Consider the following 18,960-nt stretch of genomic DNA (forward strand, 5'->3'; position numbering starts at 1 on the left):
ATTTGGACCTTAATAGTTCAAAAAGGTTGAATTTGAACCCTCTAGGTGCTGCAAAACTATCTTTATATTCATTTCGGCAAAAATTGAGTGGATTTCTACAACCGGTTTAATTCCTGCTTAATTTGTTACGTCTATAACTAGTTATGTTACGACATTTGCACATATAAGGTCAAGACTTATGACGAACATTTCTCAGAGTACGGCATAATTGTTTGTCAGCAGCAGCGGTTGTAGTCCATACTGAAAAATATGTCCAAACTTTGAGCTGATTACCTAAAATGTTCAGTTGTTGGTTGAACAGGACAGAGCAGCCTGGGGGGGGCATGAAGTGGCACATTTGTATTTAAAGGACCAGCGCTCAAAATGACCTTTTTGGTGTCATTACTGAGAAATAGGGTTGAAGATGGACCTGTGCAGTTGAATGCCAGCGTTGGTTTGTTTGTCTGTCTGTCTGTCTGTCTGTCCGTGTGCAAGATATTTGGATGAAAATTTCAGGAGATGTTAATACTGGCACAAGGAACAAATGATTAAATTTTGGTGGTGATCGGGGGGGGGGCTGCTTTTGTTCTGCAGTGAAGTATCATACAGTCACGGAAAAAAATTATTAGACCATGAAAAGTCATCAAAAACAATGGTTATGCAATCAAGTACTAACTCCTGTGTGTATGTGACTAAAACAGACAGAATAGAAAACATGGACTGCCTCAAAGCACTTTGTTTGTCAGTACAATGCCATAGCTATTGATGTAAGAACTGAAGTCATTTTGGTTATTACCTAGAAAACCATGGAAAATGGCTAGATATCAGCTCTGAAATTAAACTCTTATGAGCTATTTTTGTTGTTATCATTATATTTCTCCAAACAAATGTACCTTTAGTTGTACCAGGCATGAAAATGAACAAGAAACTGAAGAAAACAATGGGTGGTCTAATAATTTTTCCTCGACTGTATATTCTGTAAAATCCAAAGAACTACAGTAAAATCACTTCCCACAAAACAAATTGTCTCATAATCGATAGCATGATAAGCTGTGTGTGCATGTAACACATCAGTCCGCCTATGTGTATGACAGAGTGTTACCGGACAGGCTTCCGCACAAACGGAGGTGGAGGGCGCCAAGGACAAGAAATCAAAGCAGCAGGAGAAGACAAATAGACCGCCAGTCTTTTCCAGACGTCCCAGTGGTGCTAACTGTTAACATGTTGCGGTGATGTAGTCGTCAGCCCGCGCGCCAAACCTGCAATAGAGCCTGAGCAGAAATCAATACGTGCTCCGGCCAATTCCTCACCGGGGCTCCTGTGATTATGACAGTCACTCCAGGAGGTTGGAGTATGGATCGCGTCGCTGTGCTTGCACAAGGGCACTGCCTCTGGCACACAAAAACCTTTTATTTCTAAAAGGTCAATCGACAGGAAAACTGGCTCACACACCACTGGTCTTTGTATTGCATTTCTGAAATTATGCAATAATTGGTTTAAACTGGTCTCGCGGGCCAGTGAGACCTCCTTGGAATTCGGTGGACCGTGTAATATTGTAATTCAAATAAAAATACACAGAGAAGAAAAAGTGTTAGCTGTTTTTTAGACACTATAACCTCATTTAAATACTTTTAATATGTATAGACATTAGAAAAAGTTGAATTTTAACCCATTAAGACCCAAACAGCCACTGGTGACCAAAACCATCTAACAACCTAAAATGTTTAATAACTATTAATCCACTAATCTTGTCAATCCATGTCAATAATTGGTGTAAAATGCAGTTTGTCATCTTTTCATGGTCATCAGATATGATACATTTGGACGTTCAGAGGCTCCGTAGTGAACGTGGAAACACCGTCATCTTCTACAACATTGATTCACCAGTAAAACCCACAGATTTGTATCAATGACAGTGTATGGATGCACTTGTTCTATGCTCAGTTATTGATATATTTTTTGAAAATGTCACTTTTTCTTGAGTTTTCTCAGTTCCTGATTTAATACGCTTTGATTTTACTCTGAGCTTTAATGAACATCTACATGATCAATGGATTAAATATATGAAAATATCTCATTTACACTGAAAAAACACTAAGTACAGAGGATAATATTATAATAAATGGTGAAAAATCACTTGACGCATAAAGAGTCAAACATCCATCATCGACCAAAACCATCTACTGATGTAAACTGTTTAATAACTGTTGATCCACTAATCCTATCAATCCATGTAAATAATTGGTGTAAAATGCAGTTTGTCATCTTTTCCTTCAGAGGCTCCATAGTGAATGTAATGAGTCGTCTACTACAACACTGATTCACCAGAAAAACACTTGGAGTTGGATTAATGACCGTCGATGGAGACACTGGGTTTATGTTCAATTAATGACAGATTTTATAGAAAAGGTCAATTTTTCTGCAGTTTTCTCTAGTTTTGATATAATAACCCTCAACTTTAATCAGAGTTTTTCTAAACATTTTTATGATCAGTAAATTAAATATAGGAAAATACCTGATTTATAGTGACAATATTATAATAAATGGTGGTAAATCACTTAAGAAAGGTGGAGAGAAAAGAGAGAAAAATTCAATGGGGAATTAACATAAAAGTAGCACTAGGTCTTTAGGGGTTAAAAAAGGTTAGATAGAGAGAAAAAATAATTAGGGAACTGCCACCAAAGAAGCGCTGGGTCTTTATGTTTTAACCTAGATATTAGTCTCCATCCTTATGTTTTTTAAGGCTTTAGTTGTCATAGCATTGTGCTTCTCTTAGTGTCCAAATGCTAAGGTTAAGAAACTTAGACTAAAGGATGTCTCCTGGTTAAGACGGACAGTTTGTGACAGACATCTACAGACAGCTGCTCCCCTTCTTCCCTCCCTCCCCCTCCTTTTTTCACTCCTTCTTTTCCTTTCTCAATCGCAGACAAACTTTTAAGTCCCCTCTCCCAGCCCCACCTCCTCGAACTCACCATATTTTCTTCCCATCTGTTCTCTCTTTTTTATAAACTACTCTTCATTACTTACAGTAAATAACTGTTAATTCAAGCAAATGAGTCTAGTGTGTAGAGTCAGAACTTCATCGGAGTGTGTGAGTGTGTGTGTGCATTGTGTTTGTGATGCGTATCGGGAGTTTCTCCTCAGCTCCTATTTCTCTGACACAACACTTTCTAAATTAGCTGCCTGACACTAACGTTGTGGATCAACCCTTACCTCAACCGCTGTATCTTCCTTCCTTTAAACACAGAACAGTCTCTAAATCTATTTATTGCTGTGATTAAAAAAACTCTCCTCTGATTAAGTCCAAACTGTGCAGAAGAAATATGAAAAATCTGCTATATACTGCACAAAAATGTACATATACAACTGGAGCAAAATGAGCTTTAAAGCGTCACTGACCCACTAATAACACATCTATAATAGCTCCACAGTACCCGACCTTGAAAAAAAGAAAAAACAACATGACCGTTGTCATTTTATCTCGGCCTAAAAATGGTTAAATTTGCGCCCGATCGTTGCTGACCCCTCGAACCCAACTCGCAGTCTAGATCCTGCAGGCCTCAGATACTTGAAGGTGTGATGATTAATGATGGTGTTGTTGACGGTAATGAGCAGTTGGACTTTAGCTGTGCCCTTTTTCTGCTGGTCCTGTGGCTGGCATCTGCTTAACGTCCACATGTAGAGAGAAAGTAGACCTGTTCTCTGCTGGAGGGATAGAGCAATCACATATGGATATTCTGGGCATGCCATGGGAATAGAATAGAATAGAATAGAAGAATAGAATAGAATAGAATAGAATAGAATATAGAATGAAAGAAAGAAAGAATAGAAGAGAGAGAAAGAAGAGAGAGAAGAGAAAGAGAGAGAAGAGAAGAGAAGAGAAAGAGAAGAAGAGAACAGAACAGAACAGAAGAGAACAGAACAGAAGAACAGAAGAAACAGAACAGAACAGAAAAGAAGAGAACAGAAGAGAACAGAACAGAACAGAAGAGAACAGAACAGAACAGAACAGAACAGAACAGCATCGAGTCGAGTAGAATAGAATAGAATAGAGTTAGATTAGATACACAACAGAATAGAACAGAATTGAATAGAACACCACAACAGAATAGAACAGAATAGAATACAAGACAACACAACACAACACAATAGAATAGAATAGAATAGAATAGAATAGAATAGAATAGAATAGAACAGAGTTGAATAGAGCACAACACAACAGAATAGAATAGAATAGAACAGAATTGAATAGAACACAACACAACAGAATAGAATACAAGACAACACAACACAACACAATAGAATAGAATAGAATAGAACAGAGTTGAATAGAGCACAACACAACACAACAGAACAGAATAGAATAGAATAGAATAGAATAGAATAGATAGAATAGAATAGAATAGAATAGAATAGAACAGAGTTGAATAGAACATACACAACAGAATAGAATACAACACAACACAACACAACACAATAGAATAGAATAGAATAGAATTAGATTAGATTAGAATAGAACACAACAGAATAGAACAGAGTTGAATAGAACACATCACAAAAAACAGAATAGAATAGAATAGAATATAGAATAGAATAGAATAGAATAGAATAGAATAGAATAGAATAGAGTATTAGATTAGAACAGAACACAAAAAATAGAATACAACAGAACAGATCAGATCAGAATAGAATACAACAGATCAGAATAGAATAGAATAGAATAGAATAGAATAGAATAGAATAGAATAGAATAGAATAGAATAATATGCTATATTTCTAGACAGACAGAAAGTTGAACAAGTATTGCATACAGGGAATGAATACTTAAGTAAGTGCATGTGAACACTTTGATGAGGACATCCTGTGCGCTGCCAGTGCCAGAGGACAGGCAGAACAAGGACAGGTTAATTTGAATTGGACATCTGATCACAGTCAGGCCGCTCAATAACAACATGGCATGCAAAGTTAATACCAAGTGATGTTTATTTCAACTTTCATCTTTAATAACAGGATTAAAAAATACATTCTTCAGTATCGCCAAATGAACTTTACAATCAGTTCCACGAGTTAAGATTTCACGCTGCTCTCCAGAGGCCGTCTTTTAGTATAGCATAGAGGGTGGCTTTGGAGGCGTTAGTGTGTCCTGTTTCATTCCACTCATAGTGCGCAGCCCTGACCTCTGTCCGCCTCATAAACAGAGGCTTTAAGAATGCAATATGTGTATGCGTCTGTGTGTGGAGAGGCCAGGTTGAGGGGTCAGAAAGTGTAGGACACACAGTGAAAGTGAGAGAAAGATGAGTGGCAGAAAGTCCGGAGAGAGCCGTCTTATGGCATTTCATCCATCAGTGCACCTGGATGCACTGTTATGTTAACTGTACTCACTGCTGCACTGCTGCTGTTCCCTGGATACATCATGTCAGAAACAAGGTGCAACATATCATAAACCTTACTTCAAAATCTGAACCACAGCCTCTGTTAGGATTCTTTGCTTTCACATTTTACAAGAACAAAACGTAAAAAAAATACTGTATAACATAGAGCACAGGTGTCAAACATGCGGCCCGGGGGCTAAATCTGGCCCGCCAAGGGTCCAATCCGGCCCACGGGATGAATTTGTGAAATGCAAAAATTATACTGAAGATATTAACAATCAATGGTGTCAAAATCATTTTAATTCAGGTTCCACATACAGTCCAATTACAGTTACAGTTCTACAGCTAGATTTCAAGTGGGTCAGACCAGTAAAATATTATCATAATAAGCTATAAATAATGACAACCCCAAATTTTCTCTTTGTTTTTTTGGTGTAAAAAAGTAAAATTACATGAAAATGTTTTCATTACCAAGCTATACTTTTACAAAAAATGTCAATAACCTGAACAAACGGAAATGTCTTAAGAAAAATAAATGCAATTTTACCAATATTCTACCTGTTACTAAATGTTTTATGTGATTGTAATGCACATGTGTAAATGATAAACTGATAAACTGAGGCAGAATATTGTTAAAATTGCACTTGTTTTTCTCAAGACAATTCAAGTTTTTCATGTTATTCAGATTTTTAAGGAAACTTTGTAGATGTAAACCTGATCATAATATAATTTAACTTTTTTCACTGTTATTATTTTACTGATCCGGCCCACTTGAGATCAAATTGGGCTGAATGTGGCCCCTGAACTAAAATGAGTTTGACACCCCTGACATAGAGGCTGAACCACCAAAGCGAAATCTGAAACTTTTTTAAATTTTGGCACCAGTTTTGACAAAAATCTTAACAAATCTAAGTCTTATGCCTTATTCATGGACATTAGAGGCCTCTGTTTCCAAGTAACAAGTAAAACATTGTGATCTGTGCCTAAGTATTTGCTAAAGGGAGGGTCACACTGGGGTCTTGGTTCTCGATGAGTGGTTGGATCGTTCTCCTTGTTAATGCAACAAAGCTCTCGTATCTGTTTAAAACAAAGACTGAAGGTTACTGCTCCTTGTTGCGTAACACCCAGAACAGTGTCTCTGATCAAATGCACCTTTTGCCTCAGTCTTTTTAATCTGCACACTGATCTTTATAATTTCACTGTCCTCGGTGTGATCTTTCTTTTTGCTGTAACAATGGGATTCATTTTCTCATCCCACCCAGCCACCACCTTTACTTCTCCACGTCTGCCACTCGTCCTCTTTTTCAACCTCCCCAACTCTCTATTGTCCTCAGCTCATTTTTATGTTAACTCTCATTACAGGGGAGAGTAATACTCTTCGACACTAAGATCCTCTTTATTATCGTTCGACTGTGGACTGCATCACTAAGCTGATTAGCTAGAGCTGTCTTTTCAGCATTTCAATTAGAATCGTTTTGAATAGTCAAGCAGATTGCCTGCCTTAAAATCATTACTAACATTCTTAGAGCGCTGCATGATGTTCAAATATTGTAATCCATGAGATATATTGGAGCAGAGACAACAAAAGAGATACAGAAGAATGACATGATGGAAGATTTTACACTAACAGTGAAATGGCAGAAGTAGCTACCCCAAGAGCAAACTCAAGCAATTTACAGAGTAGAACAGCATGCAATTTTAGCACAAATGTCCCTCCGACAACCACAGTAAAAGCAAACACACAAGACATACCATCATCATCACATGAGTCTTTTCCTGTTGGGCATATTTTTCACAGGCATGCTTAAAGGTAGGGTAGGAGATGTTTTCCTGGAGCATTTTTTACTGGGTGCATCAAAAAATATATACATTTTGAAAAATTACCCCCAGTTCCACATTTGCTAATTTTTGGAATTTTCTTTTCTGGATGTTGGTAGGTAGGGGATTGGTGGATATTTGTCCAAATTTACAGACCCAGGTTTTCATGCATGAGTGACCAGGGGAAAATTGCACAATCCAAGTTAAAACTGGTTTGCACTAAGTAGTGGTGGGATTTAAATCCAATCAAAGGTCATGGGAGGGGACAATGGGCATCCATCTTGTTTTCCACAAAATTGCCAGGTTACAGCATTAAAGCTGCAGTATGTAGGAATTATGTTCTAAATAATTGTAAAATTGCCTTGACTGTCACCAGACATTAAGGAATCACGTTCATTTCAAATACTGATCTCACTGACAGTAGTAGTCCAGCCAGAATATTTCCATTTGAAAAGCTCAGTATCAGCCCTGAAATGATGTTTATGTTGACATTGTGTGTTTTGGTCTGATGCCCCACCCATCACCTGTCTGCCAATCACAGAGTCAGAAGCCTTTCAGCATCCAGGTTGCCAGTTCCCAGTGGGCTGCAGCTGGAACATTTCTGATCACAAATGTCTGACATTAATAAACCTAAAAGGCCTCTTATTATTCCCAAATACATCGTGACAAAGTGAGAAATAAAACAAGGAGATGTATGGGAGATGATTTAGAAACATGGAGACGGCTGAAAGAGGAGAAGGATTTGAAGACCGACGCTGGCCCTGCCTTAGTCTGACCACCGGTAGGAGCCACTGAGAGCCGGGGTCGCGGCCCTTCACCCGGTCCCTTCTCCCGGGGCCGGGCAGCAGTCTCTTCTCCTGGCCCCAGTGAAGAGAATGCCGGTCCGGGACTGGTGAACAGACCGGGTACTGCTGTAGGACTTGTCTCTTGCCATGGTAGCTCCTTGTAGTAGTGTTGTCTGTGGAAGTGACCTGTTCATTTAGCGGTGTGTTATCCGAACGGGGGGGTTCGGTCCGTGGTTCAGTTGGGGGGCGGGGCAGGGGGGCGGTAGCTCAGCGTCTGTGGTTCGGTCGGGGGGGGGTCGGTAGTCCGGTGTCCGTGGTTCGGTGTGTGTGGGGGGGGTCGGTAGTGTGTGTGTGTGTGTGTGTGTGGGGGGGGGTTTCGGTAGTTCGGCGTCCATGGTTCGGTGGTGGTGGTGGGGGGTTAGAAACGATCGTGCGGCTCTTGTAGTAAAAGTGAAACCTAATGTTCATTTCCCTTTTCTCTATCTCCTGAATCTTCGCAAACTTTCATTTGAGTGTGCAGGATGTTTGTCCTGGCCTGTTACATATTAGACTTATGTAGAATAAGTCTGGTGATGATTTTTTTGTATGAAATTTATGGTGTGATGGCAAGGATTAGTGGAAACACTAGTAGTAGATGCTCATGCGGGATCTGGCAACCCCTAGCCTGGGGGGAGGAGGAGAGGATACCACGTTCTACAGTATTTTGAATGTGATTGCAGTACCAGTTTTGGCCACAATCCTACATACTGCAGCTTTAACACTTTGGCCGCCATGTCAATTTCATTTCTTTACCTATGGGAGCTGTTCCTGCCTTTCAATGTTAATTAAACTTCTTTAGGTCTGAAAATGTCACTGAGGACAGGCCAAGTTAGGGTTAGGGTTAGGGTTAGGGTTAGGGTTACGGTTAGGGTTAGGGTTAGGGCAAGGGTTAGGGTTAGGGCGAAGGTTAGGGTTAGGGTTTGGGTTAACTCTGACAATTTTGTGGAAAACAAGATGGATGCCCATTGTCCCCTCCCATGACCTTTGATTGGATTTAAATCCCTCCGCTACTTCATGCAAACCAGTTTTAACTTGGATTGCGCAATTTGCCCCTGCTTACTCATGCATGAAAACCTGGCTTTGTAAATTTGGACAAATATCCACCAATCCCCTACCTACCGACATCCATACAAGAAAATTCCAAAAATTATCAAATGCAGAACTGGGGGTAATTTTTCAAAATGTATAGTTTTTTTTTTAAACACCCTGTATTGCTTAAAATCCCCCTCACATCCCGATTACAAGCAATTAATTAAATGCTCTAACACAACAATAAAAAAATCTTAGTCACCTCTGGAACGGACAGGACTGAAAAAACACTATCCAATCATTTTAACCAGCCCATCAAAATGATTGAATGGTGACATGTCTATCAAATTCACCTGCCATTTGTCCCTCCCCCCTCCCCCCTCTGCAAGTACAATCAATACAATGGAGGCGTGGTCTTGGGGGGGGCGTCTGAAGAAAGGGGTTTGGACTTTTGAATTGTGTGTTTTCAAAATGTAGCTTGCTTGAACTGTTTTTCCAGGATCTCCCACCCTACCTTTAAGATAAGATAATTTAGTCATAGAAAACATCTTTTAAATCACTTCTTAAAACACATTTTTATAGAATTGCTTTTATGTGATGTCTACTGCCTTTTTAACCTTAATTTTTAGTTTTAATTTTAAATTTGATCTTGTTTGATAATTAACTTGTTCATACATCTCTCTAATTGTGTTGCTTCTGTTTTAGTGTTTTTATTTTATTTTCTTCGTGTATCCTGCTGTTGTGCCCTCTGTCAAAGCACTTTGTAAACTTTGTTTTTAAAGGAGCTATACAAATAAAGTTATTATTATTATTATATAGAAAGAATATCTGGTTTCTTTCTAGTAGGGCTGTTTTTGCAGTGAAGTACTGTAAGTTTCAGTTGTGGCTGAAACTGATGAACTTAACTTCAACTACTTTTATGTATTTGTCTGGTAATAAGTAACGATCTCAGTGCAATGCAGGCAAAAGAGAGCTGAATATTTACTGTAGATGCTCCTTAGAAAGATGCACCACTTTATCTCCCACAGGACTGTGAGTATCTCTGTGTTATGTAGTTCATATTATTCTTAACCTATTTTAGGTTTTATTATGTATTTATTTTATGTATTCTTTAGGTCAGAGAAACTTTGGAAAGCATGTTAACCCTTAGGGGTCTACGGTCACGGCCCCATGGCATTTTTAGCACATCGTAAAGTCGGAAGTCGGTCACCACTGGGGTACTTTCGTCATTTTTTGTCCTTTTTCAAAACGTAAAAAACTGGCAGAATCTGTGGACTGTAATCCACAGACTGCATTAGAATTACAGAAAAGGGTGAGAATGACCCCCACCTGAACCGGATGCGGAAACCGGGAGAACCAGGGGGAAACGCCTATGTAACGATATGCTTTTATATCAAATATTTGAGTATCGTTTTAATTTATTACAATTTAGATTTGATATACCTAATATTTAGAACCAATATTTACTTTCAAAGTCTTTGAAAAGGTTCTTTAAGCATCTTTGTGTTATTTATGCAATAAATTGTATACATTTTTCAAATCGGATTTTATATTTTTTGTGTGTTTTTTGTCCTTTTATGTTGATAAAGTAAGTTAAAGTGAAAAAATAATAGGCAGATGAGATAGATGAAGTTGTGCTGAAAAAAAAGATACCAAACATGGGTATAGTAAACATTTCTTTATATAGTATATAAAGGCAAAATCAAAAAGTACTCAAAAACAGCCAAAATTACAAACTACATATTTTTCTCTTTTTTTGTGTAAAAAAAGTAAAATTACACAAAAATGTTAACATTTACAGACAAGCCTTTCACAAAAAAATGTGAAAAACCTGAACAAAATATGAACAACCTGAAATGTCTTTAGAGATTTAAGAGTAACTTTACCAATATTCTGTCTGTTATTAAATGTTTTGTGCATTTGTAGATCCACTGTGATCTGTACATTGTAATGAACATTTAAAAATTAGAAGCTGAGGCCAAATAATGGCATAAATTGTTAAAATTACCCTTTTTTCTTAATAAATTTCATTTTGGTCATGGTTCATGTTTTTCCATTTTGTTTTAAAGGATAGTTTGTAGATGTAGAAATTTTGATAATATAATCTTACTTTTTTCGCTCTAAAACAGAAATTAGACAAACAAATTTTGGAATTGATATTATTTTTGTATTATTATGTTATTATTTTAATGATCCAGCCCACTGCAGGTCATATTGGGCTTTATGTGGCACCCATGGCATAAAGCTTCTGTGTAGATATGGAGGTGAAATTATCTTTGTAATTCACTTTTTATGTAAGAAAAAATCCATGTCAGTGTCTATTGGTTAATATTACACCTCTGAGCTATAAATACTGACCTTGGGAGAAAATAGAGCTGAAATTAAAAAAAATAAAAAAAAATTGGCCTCACTTCAATGTTTATGGTTAGATTGATTAATTAATACAAGTCTGATGTTCTGTGATTCTGTGAGAAAGTGGGAAAAAAGAGTTCATTTCAGACATAATGTGTTTTTAATGGTAAATTTTGGAAGGGAGTCTTGGCAGTGATTCCAGCCAATTAATCAGTTTTTTTTTTCTGCTTCAAACTATCCTTATCATATCAGCATCTAAAAATCTACTGTCAATCCATAATCTGTAGTAATTTCTAATGAGCTCACAAAAGAAAATTCCCAAAAGAGGACCTGACGTTTGGAAATAAATGACCCAGGAGGAAACGGAAGAGGAGGAAATTGAGGGAGAGAGGGCTAATGGATTTGAGTCCGATGACAAGGACATGATCCGCTCAGTGTTAAGTGGGTATGTGCTGGTTTTGAGTGGGGGGCCTTGCATGTGCATATGGGCTGCATGGGTTTGTGACGTCATTAACAGCTGAGCCAAAATGTGATGATCTCAGAGTATTATCAGTGTCTGCTAAAGGTATCCGGCTTTATGAAATACCCACTTGACACAGGAGTCCCTGTTATGCTTTATCATTCTGTCACAATCACACTTTTGTTAATCCATTCAGTCATTGTTAATCCAGCAAAAAAAAAAAAAAAAAGATGTGCTCTGCATGGCTGACAACCATGTCACTGAGGTGCTAATGTCATACCTGTCTCTATTTTAGTTTGTGTTGTTGTTGTCAGGGACACACGCAGAACATGTGAATCTATCAAGGAGAATAAACCTTGTACTCTGCCCTTCACATTATGACACTGTTTCTCTCTATGGAGATTAGCAATGTCACAAACGCATGCCTCTCTGTGCCAAGTGTAGTGTTGTTGTCATGTTTTCACTTGTACTGATTTGACAAAGAGCTCATCCTCTATTTGAGCATCAGTGTGAGCGGAGTCTGGGAAAGAGCGGATGCAGCAGATACACACTTGAGGATTTCTGCAGTAGTCATGTAATGTGCGATTTGCCACACAACAACTGCAGCAGAGCAGCTCAGAGTCAAGAGCCTTTTCCCTCTGTATCTTTGTGGTACTAAAGAGGAAGATGAGAGGTGATACAACGCAGTTCAAGATTCACTATGAAAGCTGGGAAGTCTTTTATAGGTGTCATTTCATGCTTTTAACTTTTAAACTCTGCTCCTCTGTAAAACTGATTTATTTTTAACCTCTGATCCAACACAAAAAATACACTGACACTCAAAATCATAGTGCAGTGATCTGATCCGAGTGTCTCTCACACAGGTGTCAAACATGCGGCCCGGGGGCCAAATCCGACCCGCCAAAGAGTCCAGTCTGGCCCGCGGGATGAATTTGTGAAATGCAAAAATTACACTGAAGACATGAACAATCAGTGGTGTCAAAATCATTTTAATTCAGGTTCCACATGCAGACACATACAGTCCAATTAGATTTCATGTGGGTCAGAACCAGTAAAATATTATCATAATAACCAATAAATAATGATAACAACAAATTTTCTCTTGGTTTTTTTGGTGAAAAAAAGGAAAATTACATGAAAATGTTTACATTACCAAACTATACTTTTTTAAAAATGTGAACAAATATGAACAAACGGAAATATCTTTAGTAAAGTAAATGTAATTTTACCAATATTCTGCCCGTTACTAAATGTTTTGTGCGATTGTAATGCACATGTGTAAATGATAAACTGATAAAACAAGGCAGAAAATAGGTAAAATTGCACTTTTTTTAGATGTAAACCTGATCATAATATAACTTACTTTTTTTCAGTTATTATTTTACTGGTCTGGCCCACTGCAGATCAAATTGGGCTGAATGTGGCCCCTGAAAGAATATGAGTTTGACACCCCTGGTCTATCACTGTTCAGTTCATTATATGTTCTGTGCAAAAGTCTTAGCCCAGCATTAAGTTTGTTGGTTTACTAAAGTTAACTTTTTTTTTTTAATTTAATTTATTATTTATTTGTTTCAAGCAGATGAAAAAACTAAACTTTTGTGTGTACAAGGACTAATAACAAAGCAAACATTAATAAATAGAGGTGATCAAGACAATATAGCAATTGCCATGTACACTTGTAATAACAATATTAATTCGATATGTATTGCTTGAAAAGGAGTGGGAAGAAAAAAACTTATTAAATCCCACTCCCACCTCTCATTATATAACATAACACTTTACTTCTGCTTCCTTAATGATAATGTTACATCTGTTTAGAGTCCTAATAATGTAAATAACAGATAGTAAACCGACCGGGAAAACTGATATATATTACACATAGTAACTATCTAATTCATAGTTTGCATAACTTGTAATACATATATTTCAACAATAACTTCATACCAATAATCATACTGAAAGTGACACATACCAACATGATAAACAACTAATGACCTCACATATGCACTTCTCAGTTTCTGTATTAATATGAGATCTTGATATACTGTATGTGAACTATATACAGCGATAAAAAATATGTTTCATGGAAAAACAGCTTCTATAAACCAAAGTGGAAGTATTTGGTGTGACCTCCCTTTTCACTTAAAGGGATCATATTTTGCTAAACCCACTTTTATTAGTCTTTGATACATTTATTTGTGTATTTGGACCCTAATAGTTCGTAAAGTTTGAATTTGAACCCTCCAGGTGCTGCAAAGCTATCTTCATATTCATTCAGGTAAAAATCGAGTGGATTTCTACAACCCATTTCAATTCCTGCTTAATTTGTCACATTTTATAACTAGTTACGTCACAGCATTTGCACATATAAGGTCAAGACTTTCAATGAACATTTCTCTGAGCACGACATAATTGTTTGTCAGCAGCAGCGGTTGTCGCCCATAATGAAAATATGTCCAAACTTCGAGCCGATTACCTAAATGTTCAGTTGTTGGTTGTATTAACAAACTCAAGTGGCTGAACGAGACAGAGCAGCACAGTCAACAACCTGGAGGGGGGTGGGGTCATTTGCATTTAAAGGGCCAGCACTCAAAACAACCTTTCTGGTGTCGTTATTCAGAAATAGGGTTGAAGATGGACCTGTGGAGTTGAATTAATGAAGAATTCAGACCCAAGCATAGCATTTATAGTTATGTAGACCACAGGGAAATGTTTTAAAATGCATAATTTCATTTAAAACAGCAAAATATCACTCCCTTTAACATGTCTTTAACCCTTTTGTTCTGACAAGATGAGATTTATGATATTCATTTTCTGATGTTTTACATCAGGTTTCATTCACATATGTCAAATGTTTCTAAACTGTTTGTGCTGCTTCTTGTCATGGGGTCAGGGGTCACAATAAATACTGACTTGACAACCCTTTAAATACCCTTATTAAATGCACTGTGCAGATATTTCCTGTATCCTGCTGTATCTGAAGAAAAGATAGTGAGGAAAAAAATATATGCTCATTTCAACTGTGAAAAAAGCATCGCTAAAGGTGGCCTACGACTTTTTTTTTTTTATTTATTTATGATTTTACACTTTAGCACTTTGTTCCATGCCTTTTTATGTTTGTGAGTTTTAAAACAGGCTATTTAAATAAAGTTTTACTTACTTATGTATGACGAGTATAATTTATTAGAAGTTATGCCTTAGTTGGCTCTATGATGTTCCATATGTAACTAGATGGTGTTCCATCTGTTTTAACTGGATGTAGTAACTAGCTCATAGTGGATTTACAAATAACCCAGTCCTGGGGATCAGTTTTGCAAGACTTATGCACATATGTCTAAATTGCAGCTCCATACATCCTTGAAATTGGATTTTTAGGGCTTTCATATTAGAAATGTGAGAGTAAAGTCCTTGTTCGTGGAAACCCAGATTAGGATTTGACAGGCCGCAGACAAGGTTTTGGCGTGGGCGGGTAAATGTGGAAATGGAGAGGGATAAAGAGGGAAACACTGAAGTGGAGTACACTGACTGCATTAACAGTTTTACAACAAGAGTGAATAAAAGCAAAGCAACCATGTAAACGCAAAAGGTCGAGATTGCGGAAAGACTCAGAAGGATGAGGGGTCGCGTCAAGTGGGAGAGAGAACACGAGGATGGATCATGCAAAAGGGAGGGGTCACAAAAACAACAAAAAAACAAAAAAAAGAGGAAATGCAATAGGAAATAAACTGGAGGGAAAGATGAAAAGAGAGAGACACTGAGCGCTAAAGCGTAGTAGAGGAGGGAGCAGATGGTGGGGATTATTCTAGACTAAAATACTCTGGGATCTACAGAGGGAAGGCCACAGACATAAACCGTTACAGACTCCATCTGCCAGAAATAGACCAAAAGAGCCATAGGTCTACCATCGCAATAATGATCAAATGCCGCCTAGATGGCAAAAACTCAAACCATTACCAAATCCCTCAAATTGCTGTTACTGCCACTGTAAAAAGCACAAGAAATCTGCTCTAAATGCTCTGTTAAGTTTTAGTAAATCAGTGAGGAAGAGGCTTTCTGTCAAATTACCATCACACACATAGACCAAATATAAAACTATGGCATGGAAGCTTTCATAGTAATATGCAATAGGCCAGGGGTGTCAAACTCATTTTAGTTCAGGGCCATATTCAGCTAATCTGATCTCCAATGGGCCGGACCAGAAAAATAATAACATAATAACCCATAAATAATGACAACTCCAAATTTTTGTCTTTGTTTTAGAGTAAAAAAATCCCATTAAATTATGAAAATACTTACTTTTATAAACTATCCAAAAAAAAAAACTGAAAAACTGAAATTTAAATTAAAAAACGTAAGAAAATTTAGTGCAATTTTAACAATATTATTCCTCAACTTATCATTTGTCCATGTGCATTATGGATCAGATCTACAAAGACACTAAACACTGAGGAACAGGCAGAAAAGAGTTCAAATTGTGCTGAATTTTCTTTAGATATTTCAGGTTATTCACATTTTTGTGTTACAGGATAGTTTGTACGTGTAAATGTTTTCATAATTTAATGTTATTTTTTGCACTAAGACAAAGAAAAAAATTAAGTTATTAATTCTAGATTTTTTTTTGGCTTAATTCAAGATTTTTTTACTTAATTGAAGATTTTTTTTTGCTTAATTCAAGATTTTTTTTACTTAATTGAAGATTTTTTTTTTTTGGCTTAATTCAATTTTTTTAAATTTAATTGAAGATGTCTTTTTGGGCTCAATTCAGATTTTTTTTTCACTTAATTGAAGATTTTTTTTTGGCTTAATTCAGATTTTTTTTTTACTCAATTGAAGATTTTTTTGGCTTAATTCAAGAGTTTTTGCTAAATTTGAGATTTTTTGGCTTAATTGAAGATTTTTTTACTTAATTGAAGATTTTTTTTTTTAGGCTTAATTCAAGATTTTTACCTTAATTCAACCTTTTTTTTTTTTTTTTTTTTTTTGCTTAATTCAATTCAAGACTGTGGCATTTTTGCACTTGGTAAAAACATCCCAGGGTCGAACTGGACCCTTTGCATTTGGCCCCCAGGCCGCATGTTTGACACCCCTGCAATTGGCAATATGTGCAGTACATTGACTTCTAAAGTAACATCTCAGTGACTGCATTTAAGACCAAACTATGAGGCAAAACATTATAGAAACTGCAATATAGCAAGTGCAATATGAAAGTCACAGGAGACAAGGTGTCCAAACATACCTCTATAAACACAACAGAGCATTATGGGGCGGCAGAGATGGACCCAGGTTACAAATCATATATTACAGATACAGATACAAGGGAATGTGCTTGTATGGTACAGACCCCAGTATATATATATGTGACATTTTTTTCAGTGAAGATGACGTGCAAAATCACTCTCAATGCGACACCATGGATCATATCACAATCACTGTTTCTGTCAAAGTATGATTTATGTGTGTTTTTTTGCGCATTGTTCAAATTAATGGCATTTGTGTCGACATTCACTTGCTTTTTCAGCAAGCGCATATGGTGCGGTTTAGTTTGCGCTTGTGTCTGATCATGACTGATACCATAATCCACCTTTATTGTTCAGGGCGATTAAAGCCTCAGCCTGCTGCACTAACTACTGTATGCGTGCATGCATATGGGGAATTCACTGAAAACAGCCAACCGCGACTCTCTCAATAAAGCCCCCCGTATCCATCTCCACACAACCTGAGCACACACAACTGCAGATACGGCCTAATGCCTGCTAATCATCCTGTCTCCCAGACGGTACATTCAGAAAAATTAGTCAGTAGGAAATGATTTTAGGAATGAGTTGTTTTTACCTCTTCCTGTGTGTGGATCAAACCTTGAACCTGCAAAAAAGAAAAAAAAAGAAACCATAATTACTGTTATGAATTATGGGCGTAATCAAGAATAAGAATGTCAGACGGTGTGAAATCACTGATACAGCAAATTAAACAAAAATCAACAACACTGTAGGCACACGGAGCCACACTACGCTTTGTCCCTGTTGGCAGCTTTTCTCAATACTGCTCTGTAATTGCCTATTGAGCCGTGTCACTCAAGACTTGCTTGTACTTCATGTTCCTGCAACTACAAGTAATTGTTAGTACATTCTTGTCTCGGCACTAGTGTTAGGATGAAAAACTTATTGACTTTTTCTACATGTGTATAAGAGAGTGGGTGTGTTCATGTGTTTTATCGACATATTATCTATCCCGACAGTGGACAGTTCATTAAAACCCTCCCTGGCTCCGAGCATAAAGTGATCACCGTGCATAAATCCGCCACAAAGAGTTCATGATCCAAAAACATTTCACATCCACATTTTTATTCAAGGACCAGATGATTTTCTCTGACACACCTGCACACACTTGTTACCCAGAGTGCAATTCAGTGCAAAACGTTGCATCATAACCTCATTGTGAGAGACTGGGCAGCTTTCTGTTAATATCAGCTGCTTCCATGTACTCAAATTATCATTCTAAACTGATTTACATCTGGCAGGGTTATTTTTTACTGTTCTACTGGCAGGAATCAACCCAATTGGCTTCTCCTCACAGATGAATGGGCTACTGTAATGACAGCAAAACTATCATTTCATATTACCTAGTATAATTCATATCCCACTGTGACACAAATGACTGATTCACACCAATATTTTTCTGGGTCATTTGACTGACAGTAAACATGTGATGACATAAACATGGAGTGCCATGAACATACAACATAGGAGGGGGTAAATATGAACAGGAAGAGTTCAAAAAAAAAAAAAGAAGCATGATATGAAAAGACTGTACTTTGCATATTATACCATAGATATAATAACAATAATATATATAATAGTAAGTAAGTAAAGTTTATTTATAAAAGGGCTTTTCACAGATAAAAATCACAAAGTGCTGTACATAAAATGGGTGCAATAAAGCAACATAAGAGTAATTTCATAAAATAAATTATAAGGATAAATCCATCAACCAAAAGCTTCCCTAAATAAAAACGTCTTGAGCTGCTTTTTAAAAGAGTCCACAGCGTCGACCACACGGAGGGACAGGGGCAGTTCATTCCAGAGTCTGTCTAATCTAGTCTAGTATAATTCATATCCCATTGCATCAC

At 37.1% G+C, this 18,960-nt stretch overlaps 1 protein-coding gene across 4 annotated transcripts in view; it reads right to left on the reverse strand.

Moving 5' to 3' along the window:
* The window catches only part of igsf11 (immunoglobulin superfamily member 11), a 150,193-nt gene that overhangs the window by 84,995 nt on the left and 46,238 nt on the right, over positions 1 to 18,960 (reverse strand). For all 4 annotated transcript variants that reach the window (XM_030151650.1, XM_030151651.1, XM_030151649.1 and 1 more), the window contains exon 2: positions 17,667 to 17,696. In XM_030151650.1, the coding sequence (XP_030007510.1) occupies positions 17,667 to 17,696 (30 nt within the window). The remainder of the gene's footprint in view (positions 1 to 17,666; positions 17,697 to 18,960) is intronic.

The sequence above is a fragment of the Sphaeramia orbicularis genome, chromosome 13 (assembly GCF_902148855.1).
Source record: "Sphaeramia orbicularis chromosome 13, fSphaOr1.1, whole genome shotgun sequence".
NCBI lineage: Eukaryota > Metazoa > Chordata > Actinopteri > Kurtiformes > Apogonidae > Sphaeramia > Sphaeramia orbicularis.